Here is a 19,909-nt window from a genome sequence, read left to right on the forward strand (position 1 = left end):
CCATGTTTCCAATGTCCAGAGTCTGGTCTCAAAGAGCCCAGGGTGATATGATTACTCTGGCTCTTGCAGGGGCACTGAGGATATCACCTCACCTCATGGTATCCCTCTTGACCTTCTGGACCGAGTAATGATCATCCGTACCATGTTGTACACTCCACAGGAAATGAAACAGGTAAGCCTGCCTTCCCACCTCCTCACTCGCTTCTCTCCTCATTTGCTCCTAGTGTTCCCTAACGCTGTACAGGAAGGTATCCACAGAGTGGGCCTGTCTCCTACCACTGTTTCACCACTTAGCTGCTGCCTTGGGCAAGTCACAATACTTCGGAGCCTCAGTACCCCCAGCTGAGGGATGGATGGACCAACTAGTCATTGCCTGAGATGACACAAAACCTCAGTAGCCTATATCCCTTCTGATAAACTTTAGGAAAGGAACGGTGAAAAATATTGACTTGGTGACAGCCATTTGGGAAGCCACAGGCTCTAGGAAAGAGGCAATGAAACATGATTTAGCAATAGCGTGCTGCGCCCAGGCCCAGGCCCTGTCCGAGGTTTCTTGCTCAGTGGGTGAAGCTAGGCACTCTGTCCCATCAGAACCCACAGCAGACCAACTCCAGCAGGGCGCAGAAGCTAGAGGGGGTGAGCACTTGAGTCTTAGCAGAGCCTGGCTGCTGTAAACAGCCTGACTAGTGGTGAGTTTTTTGGGGGGCTTGGGAGGTTGTGCCTGGGGCTGCTGCCTTGGCTGTGGAGATGATGGTGAAGCAGGGTCACACAGCTTAGTGGGGCACCTGGAATGGTGGTCATAAAACTAACCTTAGCAGCGGTTCTCAACCTGTGGGTCGCGACCCCTTTGGGGGTCGAACGACCCTTTCACAGGGGTCGCCTAAGACAGAACAGTAGCAAAATTACAGTTATGAAGTAGCAAGGAAAATAATTTTATACTTGGGGGTCACCACAACATGAGGAACTGTATTAAAGGGTCACGGCATTAGAAAGGTCGAGAACCACTGCCTTACAGTAAGAGGCTTGAAGGAAATGTACATAAAAGCATCTAGCTCAGTGTATGCTCAGCATTCCACATGAGCTGAATCTGGATTAGGTTTGGAGGTAGGGGTGGGGGTGATAGGGATGTATGAGATTGGGCTTCACCCCAAGGGACACAATTCTACTTCTTCGCACAGGAATGGCCTTCTTGCTTGATCTGCAGCTGGAATAACAGCTGTGTGCTCGACAGTACCTAGTCACAGCATACATAGAACTTCTAGTCCCCTTTCTGGTGCTTCAGTATTTGTTATGGTCATAACCTTTTTTTCTTTTGATGGCTGAGTTTTGGAGTAGCAAGTCGAAGATGCAAAGCCAGACTGTGCCCTGCAGAACCCAGGCCATCTGCTCAGTACCATAGGTTGCTGACCCACTGGCATAGCACAAGCTATGCTCTTGTCTCTACTCTGCCTAACCAAGTGCCAGATGTTCTCACTGCCAGGGTGCAGGTCTGTCACTTTGAGGTTCATGTATGGCCATGGCTGGGGACATAGAGTGGACCAGGGCTTCACTGACATCTTGATGATCTGACTGCCCTCCTCTCACCAGAAAACAGGCACTGTTTGTTGGACATTGTGCTAAACCCATGGACATGCATAGCCAGCGTGATTCCAATTGATCTCCAGAACCGTGCGGCAGGGAGAACTATTACCATTGTCATTCCTTTTTTTTTTTTTTAATCTTTATTGATTTTATTTTATTTTTAATTAATTAATTTATTTTTGTTACAGATATTTCTCCTTTTTCCCCCACTGATTCTCGCCTCCTTCTCCCTCCCACCCTGTCCCCACTTCTGTTGTCCATGTCCATTGTTCATATATACATGCATATAAGTTCTGTGGTTTATCTCCACCCCACCACCTCTTCAGGGGATTGTCAGTCTGTACCCCACTTCCACGTCTCTGGGACTACCCCGTTCTTCAGACTGTTAGGTTCATTACATTCCACAAATAAGTGAGATCATGTGATATTTGTTTTTCTCTGCTTGGCTTGTTATACTTTCCAGGTCCCTCCACGTCATCTCAAAGGATAAGACATCTTTCTTTCTTACAGCTGTGTAGTACTGCATTGTGTGTATATACCACAGCTTTTTTATCCATTTGTCTACTGATGGACATTTGGGCTGTTTCCAGATCTTAGCTATTGTACATAGTACTGCTATGATCATGGGGGTACATATAGTCTTTTTGATTGGTGTTTCAGGCTTCTTAGGGTATATTCCTAGAAGTGGGATCACTGGGTCAAATGGAAGTTCAATTTTTAATTTGTTGAGGTAACACCATATTGTTTTCCGTAGTGGCTGTACCAGTCTGCATTCCCACCAGCAGTGTACTAGAGTCCCCTTTTCTCCACACCCTCGCCAACACTTGTTGTTTGATGATTTGTTGATGGCGGCCATTCTGACAGGTGTGAGATGATACCTCATTGTTGTTTTAATTTGCATCTCTCTGATGATTAGTGATGTTGAGCATTTCTTCATATGTCTCTTAGCCATTTGTATGTCCTGTTTGGAGAGGTGTCTATTTAGTTCCTCTGCCCATTTTTTAATTGTGTTCTTTGTCATCCTTTTGTTGAGTTATATGAGCACTCTATATATATTGGAAATTAACTCCTTATCTGATATATCATTGGCAATGATGCTCTCCCATACAATGGGTAGCCTTTGCACTTTGCTGATTGTTTCTTTTGCTGTGTAGAAGTTTTTGAGTTTGATCTTGTCCCGTGTGTTCATTTTCTCCTTTGTTTCTGTTTCCTTAGGTGATGTATCAGTGAAAATTCTGCTGCGTATGATGTCTGAAATTTTGTTGCCTACATTTTCTTCAAGGATTTTTATGAATTCATGAGTCACATTTAAGTGTTTTATCCATATTGAGTTTATTCTTGTGTATGGTGTAAGTTGATGGTCTACTTTCATTTTTTTACGTCTAGCTGTCCAATTTTCCCAACACCATTTATTAAAGAGGCTGTCTTGACTCCACTGTATGCACTTGCCATCTTTGTTAAACATTAATTGAGCATATTGCCTTGGGTCCATTTCTGGGTTCTCAATTCTGTTCCACTGGTCTATATGCCTGTTCTTGTGCCAGTACCAGATTGTTATGATTACAATGGCTTTGTAGTATAACTGAAATCTGGTAATGTGATTCCTCCAACTTTGGTCTTCGTTTTCAAGATTGCTGTGGCTATTTGAGGTCTTTTTTGGTTCCATATGAACTTTTGGAGTTTTTGTTCTAGTTCTGTGAAGTATGTCGTTGGTATTTTGATGGGAATTGCATTGAATCTATAGATTGCTTTGGGTAGTATGGACATTTTAATGATGTTAATTCTTCAATCCATGAACAAGGTATGTGCTTCCACTTTTTTATATCTTCCTCTATTTCTTTTTTCAATGTCCTGTAGTTTTCTGCAAATAGGTCCCTTATTTCTTTGGTTAAGTTTATTCCTAGGTATCTTAATTTTTTTGCCACAATGATAAATGGGATTGTTTTTTTAGTTTCTCTTTCTGTGAGTTCTTCATTGGTGTTTAAGAATGCCATCGATTTCTTGATGTTAATTTTGTATCCTGCTACGTTGCCAAATTCATTTATTAAGTCTAGTAAATTTTTGATGGAGTCTTTAGGGTTTTCTACGTATAGTATCATGTCATCTATGAATAATGACTGTTTCACTTCCTCCTTTTCAATTTGGATTCCTTTTATTTTTTCTTTCTGTCCGATTGCTGTGGCTAAGACTTCCCAGTACTATGTTAAATAAGAGGGGTTAAAGTGGGCATCCTTGCCTTGTTCCTGTTCTTAAGGGAAATGCTTTTAGTTTTTGCCCATTGAGTATGATGTTGGCTGTAGGTCTTTCATATATGGCCTTTATTATGTCGAGAAATGATCCCTCTATTCCCAGATTGCTGAGCGTTTTTATCTGAAATGGGTGCTGGATTTTGTTGAATGTTTTTTCAGCGTCTATTGATATGATCATATGATTTTTATCTTTCATTTTGTTTATGTGGTGTATCATATTTATTGATTTGTGAATATTGTACCAGCCTTGCATCCCTGTGATGAATCCCACTTCGTCATGGTGAATAATTTTTTTGATGTATTGCTGGATTTGATTTGCTAGTATTTTGTTCAGGATCTTGGCATCTATGTTCATCAGGAATATTGGCCTGTAGTTTTTTTTCTTTGTAGTGTCTTTTTCTGGTTTTGGAATTAGAATCATGCTGGTCTCATGAAACGAGTTTGGAAGTCTTCCTTCTTTTTGAATTTTTTGGAATAGTTTGAGGTATATGGGTGTTATTTCTTCTTTGAATGCTCAATAAAACTCCCCCGTGAAGCCATCTGGACCTGAGCTTTTGTTTACTAGGAGTATCTTGATTACATCTTCAATTTTCTTTGTTGTTATTGGTCTGTTCAAATTTTCTCTCTCTTCCCGGTTCAGTGTTGGGAGACTACATATTTCCAGAAATATGTCCATTTGGCTTAGATTGTTGAATTTGTTGCCATATAATTGTTCATAATATTTGTTTTCATTTTTTTGTATTTCTGTGGTGTCAGTATTTTTCCTCTTTCATTTCTGATTTTGTGTATTTGGGTTTTCTCTCTTTGTTTCTTGATGAGTCTAGCTAAGGGTCCATCAATCTTGTTTATCTTTTCAGAGAACCAGCTCTTTATTTCATTGATCCTTTGAATTGTTTTGTTTGTTTGTTTGTTTCCATGTTATTTATTTTAGCTCTGATCTTTACTATTTCCTTCCTTCTACTTGCTTGGGGTTTTCTTTTGTTTGCTTTCTAGTTCTTTAAGTTGTGAAGTTAGATAGTCTATTACAAATTTTTCTTGGTTTTTGAGGTAGGCCTGTAGTGCTATGAACTTCCCTCTCAGAATTGCTTTCGCTGCATCCCATAGATTTTGTGTTGTTCTGTGTTCATTTTCATTGGTTTCCAGGAAGTTTTTAATTTCTTCCTTGATCTCCATGGTAACCTATTCATTGTTCAATAACATGCAATTTAGCCTCCACGTTTTCAAATGTCTTTTCATGTTCTTGTTGCAATTGATTTCTAGTGCATGCCATTGTGATCTGAGAAGATGCTTGATGTAATTTCAGTCCTCTTGAACTTGTAGAGACTTAATTGGTGCCCTAACATGTGGTCTATCTTTGAGAATGTCCCATGTGCGCTCGAGAAGAATGTGAATTCTGCTGTTTTGGTGTGTAATTCTCTGTAGATATCTATTAAATCCATTTTATCTAGTGCTTCATTTAGAGTCTGTGTTTCCTTGTTAATTTTTTTTCTAGAAGATCTATCTAGTAATGTCAGCGAGGTATTGAAATTCCTTGCTATGATTGTATTGCTGTTGATTTCTCCTTTGAAGTCCTCCAAAAGTTTTTTAATATATGTTATTGTTCTTATATTTGGTGTATACGTATATGTTTAGCAATGTTATATCTTCCTGTTGAATAGATCCTTTCAATATTATGTAGTGGCCTTCTTTGTCTCTAGTTATGGCCTTCATTTTGAAATCTATTTTATCAGATATGAGTATTGCTACCCCAGCTTTTTATTGCTTTTCGTTTGCTTGAAAGATTTTTTTCCATCCCTTCACTTTCAACCTATGTGAGTCTTTTGTTGTGAGGTGGTTTTCTTGTAAACAATCCAGTTAGCTACTCTGTGTCTTCTTATCGGAGCATTCAAACCTTTCACATTTAAGGTGATAATTGATATGTACTTATTTATTGCCATTTTTGTTTAGTGTAGTTATATTTTTCTTCCCGTTTCTTCTTCTAATTACGGCAGTCCTTTTAGCATATCTTGCAGTGCTGGTTTTGTGTTAATATATTTCCTTAGCCTTTTTTTGTCTGTAAAGCTCTTTATTTGACCCTCTACTTTGAATGATAGCCTTGCTGGGTAGAGTAGTCTTCGATTCAGATCCTTATTTTTCATGACCTTGTTTACTTTATGCCACTCCTTTCTGGCATGTAGTGTTTCTTTTGAGAAGTCAGCTGAGAGCCTTTTGGGATTTCCTTTGTAGGTATCCTGTTATCTTTCACTGCCTTTAGGATTGTGTCTTTGTCTTTTTTTTTTTTTTAATCCTCACCGGAGGACATTTTTCCATTCTTTGTTCAGATAGAGCGGGAGGGAGAGAGGGAGAGAGAGAGAGAGAGAAACATCGATGTGAAAGGGACACATTGAGTGGTTGCCACCTGTACGACCCAACCAGGGCTGGGGACAAACTGCAACCGGGGTACATGCCCTTAGCGGGAACCAAACCCAGGTCTCTCTAGACCGCAGGCTGACGCTTTGACCACTGAGCCAAACTGGCTAGGGTGTGTCTTTGTCTTTGTTTGGGTTCTTCTTACTTGGGGTACTCTGTGCTTCTTGAACTTGAATGCCTTCTTCCTTCACCAAGTTAGGAAATTTTTCTGTCACTATTTCTTCAAATATATTCTCTAACCCTTGCCCATTTTCTTTCTCTTTGGGGATTCCTGTGCTGTGAATGTTATTACATTTCCATGTGTGCCACAGTTCTCTTAAACTGTCTTCCTGGTTTTTAATTTTTTTTTTCTTTTGGTTTTCTGATGGTGTAGTTTTTTTCTACCCTGTCTTCTAATTCACTGATCCGGTCCTCAGCTTCCTCATCTCTGCTGGTTAGTCCTTCCAATGTGTTCTTTATTTCTGCTACTTCGTTCTTCATTTCCACTTGGTTGGTTTTCAATGTTTCTATATCTTTAATTATGGTGCTGATGTCCTTACTCATGCTGTTGAGCTTCCTCAAGATCATGGCTCTGAACTCTACCTCTGATAATTTGCTTAGTTGCATTTCATTGATCTCATCTTCGATAAGAGTTCTCTTGTTTCATTTGGGATTTGTTTCTTTGTTTCCCCATTTTGGTTATCTTGGTGGGTTTTGGAGCCTGCCATATTTTCCCTGTGGGTGTTGGTGTCCTGCTGTTTGTGGCTCCCTCTACTGGGTTTGGATGAGCCTGAGTGGGCCCACGTTAAACATCACTGTCAAGTCTTCCTTTCTTGGATAGATTTGTAAGCCCAGGAAAGGTTCAGTTATCCTCTAGCTTTTTCCTGGAGGCTAGTAGTCTCAGTTACTCAGTGCCTTGGAATGTATCCCTGGTGTTCTGCATAAGAGGATTTTCAGTGGGTGGGACAGATGCTGGTTATTAATGAGCCTCAATTTCCATTTCTTTTCCTCACCTGGAAACGGCTGAATCTTTGAAGGGGGGCAGGGCTGCTGCTTTTCCCCACAGCTTGGGGAAGGAGCACACTGGCCACCATCTTTTGTGGCCGCAACTCAGCAAAAACTGTGTGCCCTCCAAATCCTGGGTGTCCCCGCCGAGTTCCAGCCCAGTCTGCCCTCCCTCTGCTGTAGCCCCCAGGTGAGTGGCTGTGGCTATTTTAGCATTCTGTCCCTGTTCTCTGTGCTGTCGAGCGGGCTTGGTCTTTATTCCTCAAGGGCTCTGCTCACAGCTAATACTGCTGCTGTCCGTGGGCTCCCAGGCTGCCAGCCATCCTCTCGTGCCTCTGCAGATCCTACCAGTGTTCCTTGGTTATATGGTCCTATTCTGCTGCTTTTCTGTTGCTTTTTTCCCGCGGATTTGTCTTTATTTTAGTTGTAATTTCTCTTTGGTCCTGGAGATCGTCTACATATCTTCCATTCACTCTGCCTCCATTTTTACATCCTCTCGGCCTGTCTTGTGCGCAGCTGGGTCGCACAGGGCTTTTTCGTGCCCCCATACCTCGCAGGTCCCGCGGGTAACTGGATCGCATAGTTCCTGCTGGGTCGCACAGGCCTCTCTGGTGCCCCAGCACCTGCACGTCCCGCAGGCGGACAGCTGGATTGCACCAGTCTCTCTTGGGCTCAGGCTTCCCACTGCACTTGTGAGCAGCTGGACTGCACAGGCCTCTGAGGAGCCCCAGGTCCCGCTGCTGGCAGTTGGGGAGTGCTGCTGCCCCATGGTGCTCAGCTCCTGCTCTGCTTTTGCTGTAGTTTTTGGGTATGGGTCTCAGCTGCATGTCTGTGCTTCTGTTGCCTGGGGATGGATGTCAGCACCCCAGCCTCATTTCCTGGGGGTATATCTCGACTCTGATCGGACTGCTAATATGGGGGATAGTGCTGGGCTCCCGGCTGTCTGCGGTTTCTGCAAGCAGCACCTTGGAAGCTCCAGTACTGTGCTCCGGTCTGTGTTGACACAGAGTGTCCACTGGTTTGATGGTGCCAGGTGTGCTGGTGGGTTCAGGTGAATGGGCTCTAGCTGCTCCCACTGCTTCTTCCCAGGGAAGACCCGGGATCTTCCAAAATGGTGGGACCTCCCCACAGCACATGGAGCAGTGCCCTGAAGGGTCGCTTACCACGGTAGCCAACTACTCCCGTGCACAGCATAGGAACTTTCTGTTCAGCAGCTCTGCACTGCTCAGGTTTGGTTTTTTACCTTCATGTCCACTCACACTCTCTCACACACTCACCCTCCAGTCCTCTTCTTTATTGATTATAGAGAGAGAGAAAGGGAGTGGGAGAGGGAGATGGAAGCATCAATGAGAGAGAACATTGACTGGCTGCCTCCTGCATGCTCCCCACTGGGGATCGAGCCCACAACCAGGGCATATACCCTGACTGGGAGTTGAACTGGCGACCTCCTGGTGCATGGGTCAGCGTTCAACCACTGAGCCACACCGGCCGGGCATCATTTTCATTCTTAAAGATGAGTACAGCAAGACTTAGGCTAACTAAATGCTCAGGTTCATAAAGCTTGTCAGTGGTTAATAGGTGACAGGACTGAGTAACTGGAATCCAGGCCTTCTGATCCTGAATCCCATGTTCCTAAGTAGTATGCCACTAGCCTCCCATCTGCTAGAAACAAATTCAGGATGGAGTCCTTCTGACAATTCGTTGACAGGGCCTTTCCTTTTGGAGCTCTGAGCGCCTCTTCTAGGCACTGCTGGCTGCTCCTTTGCTCATGTGTGACCTATCCTGTTTGGCCCTGCCAGCATTTCTGTTGACCAGTACCCAGGAGTGTTGGAGCCACAGGTCACCCTTCATAACCAGCATTGACAGAATACCGAAATAGTTACAGTTCATGGCAGCAACTATATAATGTTCGTGGCTGGGGGCCATGTCACCAGATAATGGTCTCTTGCTTTTGGATGAATGCTAGGTTGAAGTTAAGGCATTCATTGAATAGAAGCAGAAGCAAAAGCAAGGGAGAAATTGGTCCATTTTCCAGCTTTACTATTGTTACTGGATCCTGCTGGAAGAAGCAGACCTGCACACTCAGAGAACATCTTGGCTAAGTGATTCTTGGCTGAGTGACATGAGCAATTTGGTGTACCTCTATGAGCCTTGGCCTTCCTGGTTTACTAGAACATCTGCTCCCTCCTTTCAAGGTTGCTGTGAAGACTGAGATAGTGACAATAACTTAGGGAAGGGGTAGGGCCAGCCATTCCTTCCTACTGCAGTAATTGTTGCTGTTATTACCAGCTTGCAGGTGCTTCACAGATATCCACTGGGATCCTTACAACATCTTTCAATAACCAGGTTTTGTGACTCAGGAACAACAAAGGCCCTGTGGTGACAGAGAATACGCTGCAGTGCTAGGACCCCACTCAGAGCCAGTTCGCATTTGTTTCTTGCATTTGACCCTAGAGCATGCAGTCTAATCTCTCCTGGATTGTTCTGCAACTGTGCCTCCAGTGACTGCAGGCTGGCTCCCAGACTGGTTCCATCTTGGCTCAGCTGGGCTTCCTTTGGGTTAGCAGAGGACAGAATAATTGCCAGCATGTGCATTGCCTTGTTCTTGTAGGTTCAAGGGAGAAACTCAGCATTTTTGTTGGAGCCTGGGTTGGGTTTTTTAAAAAACAATAAATGTAACTTGTGTACTCTGCCATCATTGCTGACATCCTCATGAACTATCCCTGCAGGTTATTAAATGATTAAAGATCTAATTTATGAACTGTCCATTTCTGAGAATTCTGAATGCAGCTCTTGGTATTGCTCTGACCTGCTGTAGAGAGAGTGAGAACAGAGTGTCCCTGATATTCCTGAAGTCTAACTTTCAATTCAGTACAGCTTGCTAAAGATGAGGTGCTCAGGGCTGAAGCTTTCCCCTTGACCAGGCTGAAGGATTAAATATTTGCATCTCCCTAAAGTTTCTGAAGGCCCTAGGGGACATTTTTCTTGATAGGACCTGAGGTTTCCTTTGTCCCCAGCTAGCAGTGAGAAGCCCTTTTTATATTGGAGTACAAACATGTCTACATCTGACTGTTATGGTCAGAGGGGAGTCCTATGGAGGGAGCCAGGAGCAGGGATCTCCCTTTCTGCTCCATTTCTGCCTTCCTTGTGCCCATTGAGGACCTTCTTTGCTAAGCTGCATTTAACTTTAGACCCCAGATGGTAGAACCATCTCATGTACAAGCTAAGATTCTTTTGACAGAAGTCATACCCTGAACAGATAGGTTTTATGTTGCTGGTGCAGTACGAAATATTTGAACAAGTTGCCAACATTTAGAAATCAGGACATCTAATTTAAATATCTGAGTTCTGAGTCTCTTGACAGAAAACTTTCCTGCCAGCACCTGACCCCTCCAGCCCAGGCCACCTACCCTGGTGTGTGCTGTCCCAGCTACCTCAGTCCCGGCTCTGGCCTTGGCCCTGAGCTTGGCTTTCTTACCAAGCAGGACTTTTCCCACTTGTAGTAGGTGATATACCTGGCCCCTTATCAGAGTCACCAGACATTAAATTCACTCCCCCTGCCCTCAGAGTCTCTGCCTGAGAGCCAGAAGGCCCACTTTCAAGTGTCTATATCCTAAAGCTCTGGTCCCTCTTCCCTTTGTAACGCTTTAGCTAGGGGCTCAGTCTTTCCCACTTCCTATGCCTCTGCTCGGGTTTTTATGGCTTTAATTTAAACAAGGGCTTCTTGATATCTTGTTTACGAAGCTGCCAAAGTGAAAAATTCCTTTATTATATGAGGCTCAAAGTCTGCTGGTTATCTTGGTTTCACAACACACAACATTATTATCCCAGCTGCCCCTTATCACTCAGTGCTGGTGTGCTTGTATTACTGTGTCTAAGCTGCCAGCTTATTTCCTATCCAACTTTACCGGGATCTTCAAACTGCAACAAGCGTCAGCCTCTTCTTGATCGGTTAGATATCTTGGGTGATGTCATGACAGCTGGTAAAACTTTAAAAAGTAACTTTTTCGATTTATTCAACTGTTGTATTTATCAAGCAAATAAAGAATCTCTCTTCCTTCTTGGGTTCTTATAGGTGGTGGTGTCCATACTGGAGAGGAAGATTAGCGCCCATGCTGGAGCCTGGGCAGGTTTCGGAGAGGCCTCAGTTACTGGTTCTGGGGATTGAGCAGGAAGGGCTGGGAGGCAGGAGCTGAACCACCCTGGTGCACACCTTCTGGGCAACCAGCTGCTTTTCAGTCAGTTTGAATGCAACACCTTGGCTGTAAAGCCATTACAGTGTGTCTGGCACCCCAGAGGTGTGTGAGTGTAGTCCTGGGTAGGGGTCGGCTCTCTGCCACACCAGCCCAGGATTGGGCCTCTGCTGCTCTAATGATGGGGACAAGAAACACTGAACAAGGTTGTTTTTAAAGCACTTGATAAATGAGATACTTGAGGTTGGTCACTGTTGATCATAGTTTTTCTTCTTCAAAAGATCATTAAAATCCGTGCCCAGACAGAGGGAATCAACATCAGTGAGGAGGCGCTGAATCACCTGGGGGAGATCGGTACCAAGACCACTCTGAGGTGAGCCAGTTGTTCCCTGGACCTGCAGCTGCCTGGAGCTGCTCCAGACCCTACTGGTGCCTTCTCAGCAAGGGCTCTGGGGACATAAATGTTCATTGGAACATAAAGGCAGGCTTCCTTCGCAGGGCATAGGACCATGTCTGCTCTTACTGGTGTGTTGGGTCTTGTCCCAGAACACTGACGTAGAGTGCAGAATATTTATTTATTTATTTATTTTAATCCTCATCCGAGGACATTTTTCCATTTTTTGTACAGACAGAGTGGGAGGGAGAGAGAGAGAGAGAAACATCGACGTGAAAGGGACACATCGAGTGGCTGCCACCCGCATGACCAACCAGGGCCGGGGACAAACTGCAACCGAGGTACATGCCCTTAGCGGGAACCGAACCCGAGAGTGCAGAATATTTAGATCATGGTGTTTTAAAAGCTAGAGTAACTGGTTAAGTTCCCTTGTCCTGTAGCAGGTGCACTCCTCTGGTCAGTCCCTTTGGTAGAGAAAATGGACAGAACCAGAGACCAGGGTCCAGGGCAGGGATTTCATTAGCTGGGCCCTGCCTCACTACCTCACTCTCTTGCCCCACTGGCTCTATTCTCCAGGCATGTCTTGGGTAGGGATGGTGGGTATAGGCAAGTGTGAGGGAGGGAATACAGACATAGACTGCTTTCCTGACTGTTCAATGTCTCAAAGCCATTGCCTATGGGGGATGTCCATCCTTAGTGTTCTGACTCCTTGTGAAATCATGACTTCACTCCTGTCTTTATTTCACTCCTAAGGTTGAAGCAGAATTGCAAGCTGTTTTGTTTGGGTGGAGTGGTGCTTTAAACAAAAATCTTGGATTTTCTTCCCTTTGGATAGGGCATGTGCTTTCAGGTGGCTGTGTGTTCATTTCCCTGCCATGTTCAGTGTTCTGATCATCACCTGCCACTAAATTTGTGGTCCCTTTCAATCAGCAGTGGAATTACCTTCTGTCGGAGAACTTTTACACTGACAAAAATTTGGGGGGTGGGACTGGATTATGTTGGTGACTTCTGACCTGTCAGTGGGGTCATGACTGCAGCTGAGAAAGGACAGTTCTCGCCCAGCTGGTGTGACTCACTAGTTAAGCATCGACCCATGCACCAAGAGGTCCCCGGTTCGATTCCTGGTCAGGGCACATGCCCAGGTTGTGAGCCCAATCCCCAGTGGGGGGCATGCAGGAGGTTGCCAGTTGATGTTCTCCCTCATTGATGTTTCTATCTCTCTCCCTCTCCCTTTCTCTCTCTAAAAAAATCAATTAAGAAAAAAAAAAAAGAAAGGACAGTATCATATCTCCTTGTCTGCTGTGTCTGCAACAGCTATCACAAGCCCTGTATTGGGCTTAGCCCCTGGTGTTAGGGCTCCTGTTGATCTGGGAAGGGGTTTCTGTCTGGCCACCATTTCACTCCTGCCTTGGCTCTTGTTCACTCTAGGTACTCAGTGCAATTGCTGACTCCAGCCAACTTGCTTGCTAAGATCAACGGGAAGGACAGCATTGAGAAAGAGCACGTTGAGGAGATCAGTGAGCTCTTCTATGATGCCAAGTCATCAGCCAAAATCCTGGCTGACCAGCAGGATAAGTACATGAAGTGAGTCTTTCTGCAAAGAGACGCTCTCTGGCATGCCTGGGCCCGGGTACAGCCTACAGATACAAGGTTTACCCCTGGCCTTCAGATTGTGTTCCCACTTAGGTGTGGTTAGCAGCATGTTCGGTGTGCAAAGTGTTTCTTTTTAAGTTACCATAATTTCTTCCGTGCTTGCTTTGAAGGAATCCTGCCTCACGTGGCATGTTTTCTAATAAATCCTTACATTTTGATGACATCTCTTTCTCTCTCTCCTTTTAATTAAAAATAAAAATTTTGTATTTTAGAATAGTTTTAGATGTAAAGCATTGTTGTGAAGATAGTACAGGGCGTTCCCACATAACTCACACCCTGTTTCCCTATATGTAGCACATTGGTCACACTTAATGAATCAATACTGACACATTATTATACTTCATTCACATTTTATGTCCCTTTTCTGTCCCAGGATCCCATCCAGGATCCCACATTACATTTAGTTGTCATTTCCTCTTAGGTTCCTTGTGGCTGTGACAGTTTCTCACACTTTCCTTGTTTATAATGACCTTCACTGTTCTGAAAAGTACTGATCAGGTGTTCTGTTAAGGATTAAAATGTATTTTAATAAGTTGGTGCTGCATTACAGCTTTTTTTTTTTTTCCAGAAAAATTTCAAAGGTATTGGGGACAAATCAAATGTGGTACACCAATAAAAAAAATGCACAGCATAACTACCTAAGATAAGCAAGGCTAAGAGCTACTGTCCGACATTTTAACACACAGCAACCCTCTTCCCAAGATTGTACTAGGCCTATCAAGAAAAGCTGGGAACAGCAGCATCAAACACACAAGAGTCATTCCTGGGTGGTCCTTACCCAAGAAAAAGATAGAGGCAAGTTAACACAAGATTTTTTTAAAGGTACTCTAAAATGAAAATCTCTAAGAGAATGTCTTCCTTAGGACATGAAGGGATAATGCATGGGATATAACAGAATCCTGTATGTATGTTATCTGTGACCTCTGCGGACATTTGCCTGATTCCCACAGGGGCTAAGGTTATTGGGGGTTGTTACTGGTTTTTGTGATACATGTGGCAATATCTCAGGTTGGGGAATTTAAGAAGGAGAACACAAATATAACAGGATAAACAAAGAATGTAATAATCAAGATTAATGGGGGCTCTAACTGGATCCGCTTTGCCATTGTTCCCCTCTCCAGGCCTTCAGTGATCACAAGACTTCAGGAATGCACCACATAGATATGATTAAACAATATACCACACAGAAATGATTGTTAAATATTGCCCCTCCCTTGCCCTATGCTTTCAGCATACTCCCTAGAATAGTACAGGCAGGGAAGACCTAACTATGGAGAGGAATCCCTAACATACTTCCAGGGTAGAATTTTAGCTAGTCCAAAAAGGGTCTTTTTCTTAAGGGTTTTGTAAACTAGACACTGCAGTTTCATTACTACCTCCAACTTTTGGAGTAAATTCAGCTCCAGGAGTTGCACAATTCATTGCAGGAAGGGTTCCACCAATTGCCCCAATTCCTTCCACTGTAGCAGCTTGGCCAAAGCTTTTGGTAGTTGGTGGGGTCAATCTCAGGGTTCCATCTCGCATCATAGTAACAGGTCCTGGAGAAGCTAGGACACCAGAAGGCACAGGAAGAGGGAGCATGGTAACTCTTTTGTTTATGCCCATAGTGCCTCCCATAGACATCTGGCTCATCTGAGTCTCCTGCTCTCTCCCATCAGAGAAGGTTCCCTTGAATCCTTCCTGCTGTCACTGCATCTTCTTCAGGACACCTGCATTCCTCCTCCTGCCTGAGCTCCAGTTGCTTTCGTTTTTGTACTTCTTGGTTGTGTAGGTGTTCCATCCTTCGAAATCCTTGAGGCTTCATAAAATCCTGCCTCATTAGTACGACCTGGTGCTCATGGTGAGCAGCCTCTATCTCCATCTCTAGTTTCTCATGAACTTCCTTGATGTGGTTCACTTGGTCCTGCTGCTGTTTCTCTGTTGCAGTGAACACCTAGGTGCAGCGGTTCTCAACCTGTAGGTCGCAACCCCTTTTGGGGTCAAATGACCCTTTCACAGGGGTCGCCTAAGACATAACAGTAGCAAAATTACAGTTATGAAGTAGCATATGGTTGGAGGTCACCACAACATGAGGAGAACTGTATTAAACGATTGCAGTATTAGGAAGGTTGAGAACCATTATATCTAGTGCATGGCATACTCATACTTAAAAGGAACCAGGCTGTGCAAATCTAGGTGGCTGCTCCTGCTCTTTGTGAAATTGCTGGTTCTTTAAAATCAGATTCTCTGGAAGTCCCTCTTCCTCAACTAACTGGTCCGTGGGCTCCACAGTCACAAACCAAGGAAATGCAGTTTGCAGGAAGGAGCCTCCACTGCATCTGTCCAGAGCCTCCCAAGCAGCTGGTTTCCCTGAGAATTCAACAATGCCTTTTCCTGAGGGCCTTCTTGATCATTCACAATGACTATGGCCCTCTCCACCTGGCCAAACACAAAAAAGGCTATCTCCAGCAGTTCGCTGGACACATGGTGAGGAAGGTTTTGGACTGTAAGGGATGCACCATGGCAGGCAAAGAGCATATGCAGCTGCTTTCCACAGAGTGGCATGTTGTCCAACTCCACTTTAGCAATCTCCACCAGGTTCATGTTTCCAAGCAGATAAAGCCAAAGCCCTTATCCTTATTAATGAAGACTTTGCCTGCCTTCCTATATTTCTCAAGTAGTTTCCTCATTTTCTCAGTGATGTCAGGAGGAAGATTGCCCACAAAGAGCTGGCTACATTGGGTGAAGGTCTTCACTCCTGGTTTCCTACAATTCTACAGGTCAATAGGCAAGCCTTCATTTTTTACTGTTGTCCATTTTCAAGTTTGGTGGTGGTGATGCTGATGATGCTTCCTTGGAGCATGGTTTTGCTTCTCCAAGTTAAAGATTTTATTGCTCTGCCTTTTTTTTTGCACCCCTCTACCAACTATTCTGTCCTCAAAGTAACAGCAGCCTTTAAAAATTTTTTTTATAAATCCTCATCTGAGAACATGCTTATTGATTTTTAGAGAGAAAGAGAGAAACATCAATTGGTTGCCTCCCATAAGCACCCTAACTGGGGATCAAACCCCACAACCTAGGTATGTGCCCTGACCAGAAATCAAACCCTCAAACTTTCAGTGCATGGGAAGACATTCCAGCCAATTGAACCACCCGGCCAGGGCACAGTGGGAATATGTTTGATATTTTTCTCATGATTAAACTAGGATTGTAGGTTATTGGAAGTAAGACCATACAGGTAAAGTTCCATTTTTATCACATACCATCAACAGATTGCTGTTGGTGTTGAACTGTGTCCCCTAGCTGAGGTCATATTTGTCAGGTTTCTCCACTGTAGTTACCCTTTTACCTCTTCCCACACTGTCCTCTTTGGAAGAAGCCTCTGAGCATAGTCCACACTTAAGTGGTGGGGAGTTTTGCTCCACCTTCTTGAGGACTGAGCATCTACATAAATTATTTGGAATTCTACACAGGAGATTGCTCTTGTTGGCATGTATGTTTGTTTATTCAATCATTTATCTTATTATGGACTCATGGATATTATATACTTTGTGTTATAATCCAATACTATGTTATTTTGTTGCTTAAAGTAGTCCAGCTTTGACCAGAGTTTTTTCCATTGGTTTCTGTGTCTCTATCACTGGTACTACATCTCTTTGTTAGTTCACTGAAGTGGGGCTTTTAGTCCCTTGAGAGAAAAGAGAAATAGCAGTGCCTGACAGATACCATACCAGAATATTCTCACCTGGTAGGATGAGCACGCCCTTTTTTTTTTTTACCAGGCTATCTCCTGTCTGCTAGCTCTGTGCTGCCCGAGGCAGGGCTTAGCCACAGAAGCAGTGCCTTGGTACAGGTTGGTTGTTTTGTTTTGTTTTTCCCTCATGGGCAGGATCTTCATGCTATTGTATGTGCAGGAGAAGGGGACTAACCAAGATGGCCATTTTGATCCAATTATTGCTCTAATCCAAGTTAACCATGAGGTCCTAGGGTGGGGGAAAACTGTTCTCTCATTAGTAATGATCATCTGAACATGTCCAGGGGACTGCGGGACAGGAGGGCTGAGATAATGTTGTGGGCGTACATCCAGTCTTCTGAGAGCCCTCAGCCTGTGCTCAGGCCCTGAGAAGTACCCAGCTAGTCCTTGCTGCCAGAATGGACCTTCTGGTCTGGCCCTTGAAGAAGATACCTAGTAGGGGGTTCTTTGTGGGGGAGAGTGAGATACTTCTTGAAGTCAGGGCTGAGTTTTGTGGCCTGCCCTGGCTGCTCATGTCCTGTGTTTCTGACCTCCCAACTTAAGCCACATTTGATAAACAGAATAGTGCCAGCCAGTGTGGCTCAGTGGATTGAGCATCCCATGGACTGAGAGGTCTTGGTTTGATTCCGGATCAGGGCACAAGCCTGAGTTGCAGGCTCAATCCGAAGTAGGGAGCGTGCAGAAGGCAGCTCATCAATGTTTCTCCCTCACTGATGTCTCTATCTCTCCCTCTCTCTCTAAAAAATTAATAAAAGTACATTAAAGAAAAACAGAATAGTGATACCTCTAATACCAGAGTACCAAGAGCTGATTGTGGGCTAGGGCCTGTGTTTAATGCTTTATATTTCCTTTCACATTCTCATAGCAGTGCTATGACATTGGTGCTGTTATGTCACTTGCCCCACTGGTAAGAGACAGAACCAGGAGGACTTGGAATCAGAGTAGTTGAAGTCTGTGCACCTATCCCCTATGATTATAACACCTCCTTCAGTGTGCTGAGTTGGAGGGGCCCTCAAGATCTGACCATCCCAGGCAGGTGAGGCAAGTAGGGGTAGGTATGAGGAAGGTGACTTTCCTAAGGTGAAACCCCAGAGGACAAGAATCAGGCTCTGCCCACGTGAACCTCTTTCTCCAGCCCCCAAACCTTTCACAGTGTTTGAGGAGCAGTAGAGACAAAGTGGTGATGGCAAACCTCTCAAGTGCAGGTTGGGACAGAGTCCTCCCTCCCAGCTGCTCAGGAAACCCTGATGTCCAGGGGTCCTGGTGGGGAGGGTGTGTGTGTGTGTGTGTTCCTCAGGAATCCTGCTCCTTGGTGCTCAGAAATGTGGTCTACCTCACTAGTCTGGCCTCCAAAGTGAGGGAGTTGGTTCTGGATAAGTGGGAAGTTTGGGTTATTTTTTTCCAGCAAGACCTGTGATTATTACATTAATCTTCTAGGTGAAGTTTTTACAACCAATCCCTCACTGACTATGGGAAGTTTCTCCATTCATTACCAAGAGGGAAACAGAGCCTGTCGGGGGGAAAGTATTTGTTACATCTTATCAGGCTGACACACAATCTACCAACAATTATAGCAGCCCCATTTTTTTTGCACTGTTTCAGGTCTGGTGTGAAAAAATGTTATATTAAAGTGAGGCAGGGTGGGAGTCGGTCATAGGAAATTACTGATATTCCAAGCCCTGGGCCCATGCTCTTGGGTGCCTCCTTGAAAACTCATTGGGTGGGCTGGAGAGGGAGTGTTTGCATGTTCCTGTGCTAATGGCCCAATATGAAAGCAGGAAGGGTTCTTGAAAGACTGTTGCTAGACCTTGCTGAGAATCTACCTTGTACTCCTCCTTTATTTTCTCAGTCCACATACCTGCTCACAGCCACAGCTCTTTGGTTGCACCCTCTATATGGGTTCATAGGATATTTTGTTTTTTAGGACTAAACAGATGGTGTCACGCCAGGAAGTGACTTCTTGGTTAGCAAATTTTTCTCAACCATTTTTCTAATAAAATGGAGTCACAGCCCTTATTGGCCTCCACGTCTCAGATCCCAGGGCTAGCAGGCTTCTTTCTGCTAGGAAAGCAATAGACATTGGTCACCCAGCATTCCTCATTCTCTCCCAGTACCAGCCTGGAGGAATCTCAGCAGTCCCTGATCTCAAGGGGGCCCTGGACAGAGGCAACAGGTGGTAAAGTGGAGCAATGACTTCCCTGGGACATGGTAGATTAGGGACGTGGTTCTGATGAGGTTAGTTCTTTCTGGTCCTGAACCTTGGTTTCTTCACCCATAAGATGGGAACAATCATATTCCATCGATCCATGTGAGGACATGGTGAGGTGACATGTGGCTGTATCAGGCACTCAAGATACTAAAATTCAGTGAAGAGTTCCCAATCCCTATCCCTTTGGGGAGAAGAGAAGGCCTCTATTTGTCAAATAGGAGCCAGAGGCCTGCTAGGCTCCACACTTCCCCATTCTAGACTGATGGCCCTTGCAAAGACCTAGAAAAGACCTGGAGAGATACCTTCTTGGCTTGACTATTCCCCATTAGGCTGAGGAACAAGGGCAGGCCCAGGGCCACACAAGCTCTGGAGCAGAAAGGAGAGAACCTGAAAAGGCATGGGCTTTATACTCAGTGTCTACAACTGACTTTGGAGAAGAGGACACTGCCTCTCTCTGGGCCCCTGGGACTCCATCCTCAATGAGGCCCAGCCAGGGCTGGTGCA

The 19,909-nt window shown here is 44.5% G+C and overlaps 1 protein-coding gene across 11 annotated transcripts in view; it reads left to right on the forward strand.

The window, feature by feature from the left end:
• Positions 1 to 19,909, forward strand: part of RUVBL1 (RuvB like AAA ATPase 1) — a 94,535-nt gene that overhangs the window by 49,966 nt on the left and 24,660 nt on the right. For 3 of the 11 annotated variants that reach the window (XM_036244057.1, XM_036244054.1, XM_036244056.1), the window contains exons 9-11: positions 70 to 172; positions 11,698 to 11,789; positions 13,239 to 13,394. In XM_036244057.1, the coding sequence (XP_036099950.1) occupies positions 70 to 172; positions 11,698 to 11,789; positions 13,239 to 13,394 (351 nt within the window). Of the gene's footprint in view, positions 1 to 69; positions 173 to 591; positions 691 to 2,335; positions 2,382 to 2,796; positions 2,849 to 5,090; positions 5,134 to 11,697; positions 11,790 to 13,238; positions 13,395 to 14,031; positions 14,194 to 15,070; positions 15,210 to 17,224; positions 17,285 to 19,909 lie in introns of those variants that run through there. The other 8 variants (XM_036244055.1, XM_036244051.1, XM_036244053.1 and 5 more) reach the window with 8 other exon arrangements.

Source organism: Molossus molossus, unplaced genomic scaffold (assembly GCF_014108415.1).
Source record: "Molossus molossus isolate mMolMol1 unplaced genomic scaffold, mMolMol1.p scaffold_m16_p_6, whole genome shotgun sequence".
NCBI classification, from domain to species: Eukaryota; Metazoa; Chordata; class Mammalia; order Chiroptera; family Molossidae; genus Molossus; species Molossus molossus.